Source organism: Astyanax mexicanus, chromosome 19 (genome assembly GCF_023375975.1).
Source record: "Astyanax mexicanus isolate ESR-SI-001 chromosome 19, AstMex3_surface, whole genome shotgun sequence".
Classification (NCBI taxonomy): domain Eukaryota; kingdom Metazoa; phylum Chordata; class Actinopteri; order Characiformes; family Acestrorhamphidae; genus Astyanax; species Astyanax mexicanus.
The window spans coordinates 40,269,222-40,282,248 of record NC_064426.1 but is presented as its reverse complement, the minus strand read 5'-3'; the positions used below and the strand labels follow the sequence as shown (position 1 = coordinate 40,282,248).

The 13,027-nt window shown below is 37.0% G+C and overlaps 1 protein-coding gene and 1 long non-coding RNA gene across 2 annotated transcripts in view; one reads left to right on the top strand and one right to left on the bottom strand.

The window, feature by feature from the left end:
- The window catches only part of LOC125784350 (uncharacterized), a 57,274-nt gene extending 56,437 nt beyond the window's left edge, over positions 1-837 (top strand). Inside the window, exon 2 of the long non-coding RNA XR_007427136.1 lies at positions 303-837. This is a non-coding gene — a long non-coding RNA (uncharacterized LOC125784350). The remainder of the gene's footprint in view (positions 1-302) is intronic.
- On the bottom strand, positions 498-12,558 carry dnaja3a (DnaJ heat shock protein family (Hsp40) member A3a). The gene is made up of 11 exons (XM_022665083.2): positions 12,311-12,558; positions 11,248-11,384; positions 10,237-10,320; positions 9,907-10,110; positions 9,200-9,352; positions 7,845-7,992; positions 6,960-7,024; positions 6,606-6,734; positions 5,136-5,251; positions 4,912-5,009; positions 498-3,221 (listed from the first exon to the last, which is right to left on the bottom strand). The coding sequence occupies exons 1-11, from the start codon at positions 12,522-12,524 to the stop codon at positions 3,199-3,201; spliced, it is 1,371 nt and encodes a 456-aa protein (XP_022520804.2). The 5' UTR covers positions 12,525-12,558; the 3' UTR covers positions 498-3,198.
- Between the last annotated feature and the right edge of the window lie 469 nt (positions 12,559-13,027).

The window sequence follows — 13,027 nt, the reverse complement described above, 5'->3', positions numbered from 1 at the left end:
TTCTTTAAACTACAGAACAGGAGAAATGGCTGAAATAACAAAAAAAGATGCAGAGCTTTCAGGCCTCAAATAATGCAAAGAAAACAAGTTTTAGGAGTCCAGAAATCAATATTTGGTGAAATAATCCTGTTTAATTGCAGTTTTTTTCATGCATCTTGGCATCATGTTCTCCTCCACCAGTCTTACACACTGCTTTTGGATAACTTTATGCTGCTTTACTCCTGGTGCAAAAATTCAAGCAGTTCAGTTTGGTGGTTTGATGGCTTGTGATCATCCATCTTCCTCTTGATTATATTCCAGAGGTTTTCAATTTGGTAAAATCAAAGTTTTGAAAACTCAATTTTTAAGTGCTCTCTTATTTTTTTCCAAAGCTGTATACAACGAGATATGCAAAGTAGAGGATGAAAGCTCAGGTCACATGGTTTATAAAGGAATAAATAACATGTTACAGATGTTCTACAGAAGATGAATCAATTAATTAAACAGACAGGGACAGATTAAAGGGTAATAGTATTTTATTACAACACAGTATGTTACTCCTCCTCCGCAGCGTTCAGAAGCTAAAGACAGCAGTTCATTCTTTCTGTCGTTTTTCTACATATTGCACATATTGTTTATTAAAAACGAGGACTATGTTTGTAGTTGAACAGGGGGGACTTTAACATCTGCAACAGTAACTTATTGCTAACATAAGAGTGAATCAGACTGGGCAATAATAATAATTTTAATAATAATAATAATAATAATAAGGAAATATGTATTATTCTACACCACTCTACCCAACTCTGTAAATTTTCTTTTTGATCTGTGAGGAATAAAACCATAACTGAACTGAAACTCTGCTCTCCTCTTTGTGTTTTTTGTTTGATCACAAACTTTAACACACCTTTTATATAATTTTATATAATCTCATCTTCTATTATTAAAGATGGATGTACATTTTCACACACTGACAGCTTTATAATAGATAATAGCATAATGGAGCTACTGTACAGAGCTAATCAGACAGAATCGAGCCTATTCAGCCATGTTTTCAGTAAAATCTGTGATCTGAAGATGACACCAGGTAGGGCTGCACGATATATCGTTTAAGCATCGCCATCATGATATGTGCATGCACAATAGTCACATCACAGGATGTGCAATGTCACTTTTAAGGCAATTAAATCAGACATGTCATGTTGCAATGTCTTGATTCTTGAGACAAGAAGTAGATACACAGCGCTGTCTCTGTGTCTGTGTGAGAGACAGGCTGCTGCTGCCTGAGAAGCGCAAGTACGAGTAAATTTAAGGTAACCAAATGGCCTCCATCCACATGGTTGGGCACGTGCTTGTAAACGTGAGCACGTGTGGAAAGCTGTGCCCTTCAGTCCAGCACAGTTTAGCAGTGCAGATATTTCCAGTTACAGCTGAATTCACGCTTTTAATCCCAGAAAAAACACTCTTTATTTACCTATAAAAAGCCATTTAAATGCCTGATTAAAGGGCCGATTACTGTTGTTTTGCTGTTTTCCTCGGGTTTTGAGTTGAGCACGGCCCTGACTCAGCTCTTGATTGGTCCAGACGCAAAAAAGCGTTTTGCAATTTGCAATGTAAATTTTTCTTCAATAACGTGCAGCCCTAGCATACTGTACACACAGTAATATCACAAAAATTCTGAGGATCTACTTTGTCTACTCTGTAATTGTTTTGCAATTTACTGTATTTACTTTTAATAGTATGTTTGTTTGCAGTTTACAGTACCAGTCAAAGTTTGCACACACCTAATTCAGTGTTAAGACATGAGAAAACAATTAAGGGACTCACTGTATTGTACTGTACTGTACAGAATCCTGGCATCAACTGAGTACAAGCTCCGCCCACATGCACTTGTTTTCCCTCCTCAGACAGATAGAGTTTATTAGTTTAATCAACAGTGTGCTGCATAATCAATGGAGAAAATAGAAAAGTAGATTTTCTGTACTGGAACATCATGGCTGCGTCCCAATTGTGTACTATTACACTAGACACTATTGACACTAGAATGTATAGACCCTATACTCATATTAAATAGTGCAGGTTTGGTATTACTTGGTATACTTAAGCAATAATACACAAGAAGAAATGCTAGAACGTGTAATACAGGCACAAACCTCGAGTTCCACAGTTCCATTATCAATTATCAATTGTTTATTAAAACAATTTGAGTTAAAGAAGAGGAGAAATTTGGAGAAATCTGTTTGGTTATAAACACTCAGCCAGTTAAAATAGTTCCATTGCTGCTCTGTTTGTAGCTGCGCTGTTTGGCTTGTAAGCGCTGCATTGTTGCCTGTAGGTTACCTGTATGTGGCGGAGTAATACATGGTTCGGAGCTTCGGTTACAGTGCATTACCGGCTGATAATGGCACTCATAGAACACACAGCCTCTTAGCCAATCACATTGCAGGGTCGGAACTAACTGTGGTATAATAAATATTAACACACTAACCTGTTTTTTGCTAACACACAGTGATAAAATGTGGATATATTTCAATATATGTGACTGCTTCTGTTCTCTTGCTGGTGTGGCACAGTGGATAACACCACTCATCACTACCTGCCAGTGAGCTCTGGGTGCGGAATGCTAAGCTGTAATAGATAAATGTATTAAAATGTAAAATGCTACAGTGCACTGTTATCCACCATGCTTTTGTTACACTATTGTTACAGATGCGAGTAGCTCCTCCCCTTCTAGTGTCCACTGTAACCAATATTAAATAATCGATCAGTTGAGTCGTTTGAGTATGTATTGTGATATTTGTGCATACTCAGCTTTATATACATACTTTTGTATTTATAAAATACACACTACATACTCAAACACTAGTAATTAGTATTAGTAATTAGTACACAATTGGGACACATCCACTGTCTTGTTCCTAGAAGTCCTTTTTAGTTTATTCCAGACTGGAAAGATACTGCACACATTTACATACTCACATAATAATCTAAAATAAGGTTGTGATATCGAGGCTTTTATTAAAACAGCATCTTCCTCTAGTGAACCGGGAACAGTGTATCCAGAAGGTATCCACCTCTTCTGTGCTGTGATTGGCCAGAAGCTTGAGGATACTCAGTCTTGCCACACACTCTCTTCCGTGTCCACGTCCGAGTCTTCTGTAGACTTTCTGCTGCAGCTGCCCTGATCCTCGCCATCCCTGATCACCTGAACCTGCTCTCTCAGTTTCCTGTGTACCTTTTACCTGAAATTACAGAGAGAGAACAGGTAAAAGTTAGACATATACATCTCTAGAAAAAAATAAGAAACCACTTCAGTTTCTGAATCAGTTTCTCTGATTTTGCTATTTACATTTCTCCCAAATTCCAAATAAAAATAGTCATTTAAAGCATTTATGTGCAGAAAACACGCAGCGCTTTCAGACCTCAAATAAAGCAAATAAAACGAGTTCATATTGATAAATTTGAGAGTTCAGAAATCAATATTTGGTGGAATAACCCTGTTTTTTTTATCACAGTTTTCTTCATGCATCTTGGCATCATGTTCTCCTCCACCAGTCTTACACACTGCTTTTGGATAACTTTATGCTGCTTTACTCCTGGTGCAGAAATTCAAGCAGTTCAGTTTGGTGGTTTGATGGCTTGTGATCATCCATCTTCCTCTTGATTATATTCCAGAAGTTTTTAATTTGGTAAAATCAAAGAAACTCATCATTTTTAAGTGATCTCTTATTCTTTTAGTGCTGTATAGTATAAACCAGTGGTTGTATTTTATTTATGGTTTATTTTAAAGGAGACTACAACTTTGATATTACAATTCCAATGTTCAAATCTTAATACTCTTCATTAGCTTCATATTTCATTTGGATGTAAAAGAGATTTTTTTTTAGAGAACTAATTTTGCAAATGTAAAAGATACATTCCTATTTGGTTTATATCGATAGGTTTTATATGTCTAGATAGAGTACAGTTGATTCAAAGATTACAGCATGATAAGGAAAATGTAACTTGCAACAGAGTATTAAATTAGGTGTTTGAGGTTAAGATGTGATTAAAAAAAAAAAAAAAAAACTATAAAAATCTTCCCTGGTGTTTTTTTCCCCAAAAAGGTCCATTAAATGTTCTTTTCTTGATAGTAAAATTGTCTTATATGGTTATTGGCTGTATATCAATAAGACAAAGTCTGGTAATTGTTGGTCAAGTCACTACAACACTGGCTGACTACACTTTACAGAAACACCTTTCTTTTCTGGGATTATGGTTATAAACATGTTGGGTAAACGTATATTGCCATTTACAGGGTTCATACACTATTTAATCGATAGATTTATGATTTTTTCATGCCTTTGCGGCAAACTTTAATGACCATACGATTTAAAACCTCACTTCAGACATGGCAAGAATAAAAAAAAATTAAATCCATGTAAAAACTGGTTATAATAGGCCTATTTCTCAGCTAGAATTAATTTAAAACATCATAATTTAAAATGTCATGTTTTACAAGCTGAATAACATTTCTGCATATTTTCCATGTTTCTGCCTTATATAGGTTTCTGAATGAAGCCAGACAGCATCAAATCAGCATTTTTCTCTCACTGTGTGAATTTACAGTTATAATTGAAGCTGAAACTTATACAAACGTTAAATTATTATTATTTTTAAAAAGTCAATAAATTGCAACATTTTTTTCTAATTTCCATGATTTTTCAAAACTTTCTGGGCATTTTTTATTTTATCAAAACCAATCCAGGCCTGGAAATTGCAATTTTTAACCTCTATGACTTTTTTCATTTTTTTCCATGAGCGTACAATCCCTGCATTTATAAAGTGTGGAAATATGCTATATGTGTTACAGCAGTCTTCTAAATATACAAAAATAAAGTAAGTAGTAGAAAAATACAGTAATGATCCTGGTTTATGGGGATGAGGTGGTACCTGCAGTGGTTGTGGTGACACCGTTCACAGTTCCTTCCACTTCTGTTTCATCTTCTGCATAACTCATAATCAGGGAACGCTGTCGATCACTCAGATTCCTGCAAAAATACAAATAAATATATTACTCAATTATCCCTGAATTCTACCAATATATTAATAATATTCACATCCAGGTTAATTTGAAATATAACACAGGGGTGTGAGGGTAAAAACGGCTGACTTACTTTGGGACTTTGATCTTTAAGTGGATGTAATGATCACCGTAACCATATCCACTCACTCGCGGGATGCCTTTCCCAGAAATCCTAATTTTCTGATCTGCCTGGACGCCAGCAGGAATCTAGAAGACATAAACACATTTATATAATCTGAACTATTACTTACTCTCCTAACACCTCTAACAAACTAACTAATTCTAACCTCATCTCCTTCTTCCTCTTCTCTACTCCTCTATCCCATTATTTCCCTCTGACCTCCTTAAGGCCCTATCTATAGATGCTTTATTTTTAACTTCTATTATTTTTGTACTTAACCTCTTCTATTATTTGCACTTCAATATTGTAAGTCGCTTTGGACAAAAGCGTCTGCCAAATGTAATGTAATGTAATGTAAACTATCCCTATCATTTCTACAGTAATTTAATCAATTATTCATGCAAATATATATAAAGTAGGCTATGATGAAATTTATTGGCATGGTCACTTTGCATAAACTCAGTTTATATAAGTAATAATAAAGTAATAATAAAATCTTCTCAAAAAAATTGATGTGACGCTGCTTTACGTTATTTGAGGGTCATGCGAGGACACGCCGGTTTGCGACGTGCTTTATGTTATTAAACTCATGAGAGCTAAACAATGGAGACGCATTGTTTTTTTTTTTTAATTAGCTACTGCATCTACCTCATCTGTTTTCATTTGATACATATATATTGCTGCACTGAAAGGTAGTCATTCTCATTTGTGAAAGTTTGCTTTAATGTTACTTTAAAATAAAGTTGAAAAAAAGTAAGCAAAGTGATCATTTTGTCATATTATTCTAAAAATAACTGAAAACAAACTTAAATGTAGTATATTATGATATATTTATCGTTATCGTGGTACCGTGATATATGATTTTTCCCATATCGCCCAGCACTAGTCTGAACTAAAATAAAACTTTTCACAAGCAGGGGTGTCCAGTACCTAAGTACAAATAATTTGTTACCTTCCTTAAGTAGAAATGTTGGTTATTTATGCTTTACCGTAATAATAATATTACATTTTCACACAATTATCTGAACTTTCTACTCTTTACATTTTAATAAAAACGGCCTTTTTACTCCTATTTAATTTCAGCTCGTTTTCATTCCAGCTTCTTATTGTTCAATAAAACCCCTATCCAGATAAATCTCTCCATCCAGATAGAGTGAATCTGATTGGTGATTGGAAGTAGAGAAGTATGAACATATACCATTCTGACTCCCTATTGGTTTATACTGTGATCCATCACACCTGCACACGCAGGTGTGATGCATATATGCATATATGCAGCTGAAACAATAGCGAATAGCCTAGTGCATCTCAAATTATATTGTCAGCATTAACAAGTAAAGAAAAAAAGAGTAAAGAGCTTGAGCTGATACTTCAACCTCTACAGAAGTATTTTGTATTTTAAAACCTAATACTGTACTGCTGGGGAAAGAAATTACTCACAGAAAGATTGACGGTCTCGTAGAGTCCCTGCGCTCGGACTGTCCCTCCTAAAATGGCTTGAGCAACAGAGATCTGAACTTCTGAATGGATGTCTGGCCCATCTCTCCTGAACACAGGACTCTTCTGGACCTGTAAGACAAAGCAAGCCAACAAAATTAACACTAAGAAATCCAGCTGTACCAATGAGAAATCCACATTTCTCAACAACATCAACAAGCCCTTAAAATTCAGCTAAAAAAACGACAAAAACACACCAAAATCACTCTTAACTCAATAAACTAAATATATTTAATATCACAAACAAGCCTACTGACCTTTATTTTTCAGTTTTTCCAAATTAAATCAGGAACTCACCCTAAATGTGATGAAGATTTCTTTATTTCCCACCGGCATTCTAACAGTCTGTCCATCCTCAATACCTACAAAACCAAAGCAAAACCGTTAGGACTGAGTTTTAATGATAGTAAAGAGAATTCAAACACTTTTGAACCTGTAAAGTGAGCGTACAGCTAATTTAAAAAAAAAAAAAAAAAAAAAAAAAAAAAAAGCTTAATAACATTAAAATCCATGACTTCAACTGTGTGTGTTACTCTGCACACTTTAGGCTTTGGTGATCAGGCTGTAGGTGTGGAAGTGTGTCCGAACTAAGAGTGAGCGATATGGCCTTAAAATAAGATTGCAATATTAGTACATTAGTAGTACATTTTAAAACTTTTAGGAAAAAAAAACACATCAGTGAACTTTTTTCTATTTTGTAATCAACATCAATTTATCAAGACTTTGATTTTGTATAAAATAATAATAACATAATGTAGCAACAAAATCTACCACAATACTAAAGTACTGAATTTTAAGTGCATGCACATTATCTGCTAAAAACATACAATTAATACCCTTAAAAGCTTTACAGTAAGTAACTGGCTGCTAACAAGACAGAACACTGCTATTATCACTATACAGATTTTTTAATCCTGATAATAGTGTCATGATTAATCGTGTATTAATCGTGTAAAATATAACCGAACATCCACATTTTATCACTTTTTTTTAGTATTTGTCTTACATGTTCAAATCGAAAATGTTTAATAATACTTTATCAATGACTAATGGCTACTGATGCTAATACTAAAGTATACAACTAAAAGGGTGTGACTTCATGAAGGCTGATGTAGTTATGTTATGTTATTAACAGAAACATCATTTATAACATTTAAGCATCGCTAATGTCATATTCCTCACCAGCTGGCACAGGTACCATAACGGTGCGCCTCTGCTTGGTCTGGCCCGTCCCGCGGCAGGACGTGCATGGATGGGTGACCACTGAGCCCCGCCCCCCACACCTCCGACAGGTAGAGCGCATCACAAACGGCCCGGTGTTCACCGTCTCCTGCACAATCACAACACACACAAACACACAATATTATACAGCCTCGTTTTCACAGGAGGATCAATGGACATGATCAGACTGCAGACAAATCAGATGTATACAGGGGTTGGACAATGAAACTGAAACACCTGGTTTTAGAGCACAATAATTGATTGTGGTGACGGACAGTTCTGGTGGAAACAGGAGAGTTGAGGTGCACATTGAATTCTGTCATGATTTGATCAGCCGTGGTTTTATGTTTTTTTGGATACAATCCGGGTTAGCACCCGAACATCCCTTTCAGACAGCTTCCTCTTACAGCGTCCACAGTTAATCCTGTTGGATGTGCTTGGTCCTTCTTGGTGATATGCTGACATTACCCTGGATACCGTGGCTCTTGATGCATCACAAAGACTTGCTGTCTTGGTCACAGATGCGCCAGCAAGACGTGCACCAACAATTTGTCCTCTTTTGAACTCTGGTATGTCTCCCATAATGTTGTGTGCATTGTAATATTTAGAGCAGAACTGTGCTCTTACCCTGCTAATTGAACCTTCACACTCTGCTCTTACTGGTGCAATGTGCAATTAATGAAGATTGAACACCAGGCTGCTCCAATTTAGCCATGAAACCTCCCACACTAAAATTACAGGTGTTTCAGTTTCATTGTCCAACCCCTGTATATCAGATCAGCTGAGACAACTGTCTGCACTGTTAACAGCAGTGATCAGACAAGATTTGCATGTCCGGATTTAGCAAGTGGATCTGCAGGGGTTGCTGTGTACGGAGGTCAGTGTCAGTAACTATTTGACGATAGTTTCCACCTTTCACAGCTGTCTCTCTCTTTGTCCGTCTCTCTCTTTCTCAGTCTGTCTCTCTCTCTCTCCCTCAGTCTCTTTTTGTCTCTCTCTCTGTCTGCATCTCTTTTTCTCTCTCTCTGTTTCCCAGTCTGTCTTTCTCTTTCTTTCCAACCATGTCTCTATCTCTCTCTCTGTCTGTCTGCGTCTCTATCTCCTTCTCTCATTCTCTGTCCATCGTCGTCTCTCTTTTTTTCTTCTTCTCTGAGTTTCTTCTTTCTCTCTCTTTCTGTCTGTTTATCTCCCCATGTCTCTCTCTGTTTCTCTGTCACATTCTCTCCCTCCGTGTCTGTTTCTCTCTCTTCGTGCCTCTTTCTCTCTGTCTGTCTGTCTGTCAGTCAGTCAGTCATGTATCCAAAAGCGGGTCTAACCATTCCTGAGCCGTTGCACTGGTGGCAGTGCTGGATCTTGGAGCCGGGTTCATGACCTTTGCCATCACAGCGTTGGCAGGTTCCGTCAATATTAACTGTAATTTCTTTATTTACTCCTTTAGCAGCCTGGGTGAAGGTCAGCTCCATCACATACTGAGGAGGAAAAAGAAATAAAACAGATGAAAAACAGTGTTAATTAACAAAAATATTAATAACAAACAGAGATACAAAGGGCTAAATAATTAAACTTCATATACTAAATATATGTGGGTCTAGTAATATATATTTCTTATATTTTTGTGAGTGTTTTAAAGCTGTTCCTTTAATACCAACCAAACCAAATGAACTTAAATGCAATTATATTTTAAATCCCAGCTTTGTCTAATAGAACGTTCTGGAAATGTATTTTACCTACATCCAGCATAAGATGCATAACAGTTACAAGCAAATCAATGTTTTCCAATATCTCCAATATTTATTTTTTGTTGTCAGTGTACATTAACCTTCATCAAGCATTGTTTAGACAAATCACCCTTATTTTATTGCATATTTTTAATTACTAAATTCTACAAATTAACTTTGTATTTAAATTATGTAAATAAAAGTTAAAACTCAGATTTTTTCATTTAAATTTTACACTTCTAATTCTAACTCCATAATGATCAATCAACACTATAAGCACCCAATGATGTCAGCATCAGACTGACCTCCTGAGGCTGACCGAATATGGAGCTGAAGTCCCCAAACCCCTGCGCTCCAGAAAACTCTCCGAAGATCTTGCGGAAGAGCTCCTCCGGATCCACGCTGCCCCCGCCGCTCCAGTACTGCTGATTCGCTCCGGCCCGTCCTCCATCAAACCCGGCCGACCCGTACGTATCGTACTGCTTCCTCTTCATTTCATCACTCAGAACCTGGAAGACGGGTACAAGAAGAGAGAGACACAAGCTTTAAAACTGCTTTAAAAAACTGTCCAATCACACAGGTATAACCTAACCCCCTTTAAAAACAACAAGACTGAAGAGAAATAAAGGTAAAACCTCGTAAGCCTCAGCCAGCTGGGCAAACTTCTCCTTGGCCTGAGGGTCGTCTTTGTTGGTGTCTGGATGATACTTCTTTGCCATCTGAAATAATAAACCAAACAAAGATTGCAGTCATTTGCAGAAAAAGTCCCAATCCCATCTCTATTTTGTATCCCTACCCCTTGATTTCTAGAGTTAAACGAGAAAGGGATAAAATCCTTCCTCTAACAGAGGAATTTGCTCATTTTTTTCATGATGTTTAATGTCTTAAAAAGGGGGGCAGGTGCTGCAGTAATTTAATAGTATTGTCCATTCCTTAATTCCTGTGGGATGTGGAGCTGAAATTGACTTTTAATAGCTTTTTTGTAATTTATTTATTTAGTACCGCCTTAAAGGTCTCATTCCATCGTCCAAAATGTCCAAAATGTCTAGTTGCTCCGTTGTTTCTATTTAGCCCTGCTTTAGATCACTGAATTAGTGGTCTCTGAAGAAAGACAGGATTTTGGCACTTACTCATGAGAATTCATACATGCAAACATATCGCCTCTGATTGGCTAACAGCACTGCAGCAGAAAACGCCTACCTCAAGGCAATTTTACAGCTCTAAGCGGCCAAGCAGATCTTGTAATATAAAATGGTCTTAAAATTTAAAGTAAATCTGAAACGTATGTACTGAAGTTCATATTAATATCAGCATTTCCCTGAATACAAATCAAACATTTGTCACAAGTCTCCAAAGCCCTCAAAGTTTTCAAAATGTAAAAAATGTATTTTACTGCAGAGAAAAAGGGTTTTGTATCACCTACAGCTGTAGCCTGTATACAGGGTTTTCCTTTTAAATAATTACAATACAAAGAGAGCCAGTCACACACTGGAGAGAACTGACCCGAATCCACAACTCCACAACAGCATCAGAAGACTGAGAAGTTTCTGAGATAAGCTGCTCACATGATGAACCCCTGAGTGCTGATTAACACTGATCCAGGTCTCAGTTTCAGCTAAACCTCATCTAAAACAGTGAGTATTTACCTGGTAATAGGCCTTTTTAATCTCTTTCTGTGAAGCTGTGCGTGGCACCCCCAGGATCTGGTAGAAGTCCTGTTTATTACTGGCAGCAGCACTGGTGTGGAATGATAGCCTGGGGATGGACTGAAGTGAGCTCCCACCTGTGGAGACCAAGAAAAACAACATAGTTATGATGATTTAGTCCAGCCATCATTTTAGAACCTTTTTAATATAAAGTAAAAAATAAATAAATAAATGGTGCCCATAATATTGAAATGCATCATGTTCTGAAATATATGATATATGATATGATGTGTTCTATTGTTAATAAATGAAAAATGGAACATGATTGTTTTTTGTACAGCTGTCAAACAGTAGTCTTATAAGAAGGCCTGTCATTTATCACACAATATGCACATATGATTTCAATACTCAATATTGCATATTGTGTTTGCGTTTATGATGGTTTATGAATGTAAATGATACGAGGCCAAAAAAACAGGTAAACATTTTTAATTCAAAAATATTAAATTAAAAAATGAACAGACATACTCCCATTATTAATAATTTAAATTGTAAACGCATTATATTGTTTATACGCAAAGTAAAGTGCCAAAAAGTATATGTGCCACAACGTAGTCTTAAAATTAGCTAAACTACGTTACCAAAATAATCGTTTGTTGCTAACCTCCTGGTCAGAAATGTTGGCATCATGGTAAATTAATACATTGAGTTTTAGAGTTAACGTTGGGCAACTAATCTTACTGCGATTAATCGAATTGATTACTTTATTGATCATATTATTCTAAGGTCACGTGGGTAAAGTTGTTTCACATAGGTTAGCCAACGCTGTTAGCTAGCTAGCTAATTAACAGATTTAGCTGGTTATAACGCTACGTTACTGTTCTAAACACATTTTATCGCTAAAACAAGCTGTAAATCTCAGTTTAACCCTCGTTAGTTTGGTGTTGTTCTGCTGTCATTAACGGTAAATGTTGAGGTAAGCCTGTTAGCTCCTATAAGTTAACGTTAAATCAGTATAGCATTATTTAGCCTGTTAGCCTAGCCGCAGTCTGCAGCCTCTTACCCGACAGCCAGCTCAATGTCACCGCTCTCCGCGCCCCGTCCTGAGGCGTACCAACCCCGGACCAGAACCACCGGCTCCCGAACCGGACTGCAGTACCCGCCGGTCCATTAGAGCAGGGCGTTAAAGCGGAGCCGGTCCGCTGAGGGCAGGAAAACACCGCTACAGAGATCCAGCGCGCAGAACCACGAGCCGCTGAGCACGCCATCATTACCATCCCCTGGCCGTTCCGCCGCCAACACTGCGCATGCGCGGGGAACGTCTAGTGTAATCTAGTCTAGGCTGTGACCGATATGACTCCCTACTCCCTCGTTAGTGTGCACTCCGTAGGGAGCGACACTACTCATCATTAACATGCGCCCGGACCAACCCGCCACACGCTCTTCCTTTGAAAATAAATTATTTTTTATAGTTAAATATATATATTTGCTGTTGAAAAAATGAGATGAATAATATTACAAATTTTAAAAATTCAGATTTTTTAAAATTCTTCAAATTACAGCAAATGTCTTCACCTCACACATCCAACACACAAAAAGCATTATTACAATCATGCCATAATACATTAATCTAATAGACGTAATACAAGCAAAAAATAAAAAGATGCTTCTCTATAATAACGTGGCGTTGAAGAGGAAGGAAGACCTGCGAGACTCATGCTGAATGTTCAACAGTTCCTTTATTGAACCGGCTTGCCACTCACTTGCAGTCTTTAACAAG

Coding starts and splice junctions, on each gene's coding strand:
- dnaja3a (XM_022665083.2), bottom strand. CDS start 12,524: ATGGTAATGATGGCGTGCTCAGCGGCTCGTGGTTCTGCGCGCTGGATC. Junction 10,111..10,236: donor AGCTGGCTGAGGCTTACGAG/GTTTTACCTTTA, acceptor CCCGTCTTCCAG/GTTCTGAGTGATGAAATGAA. Junction 6,735..6,959: donor AAATCTTCATCACATTTAGG/GTGAGTTCCTGA, acceptor TTTGTCTTACAG/GTCCAGAAGAGTCCTGTGTT.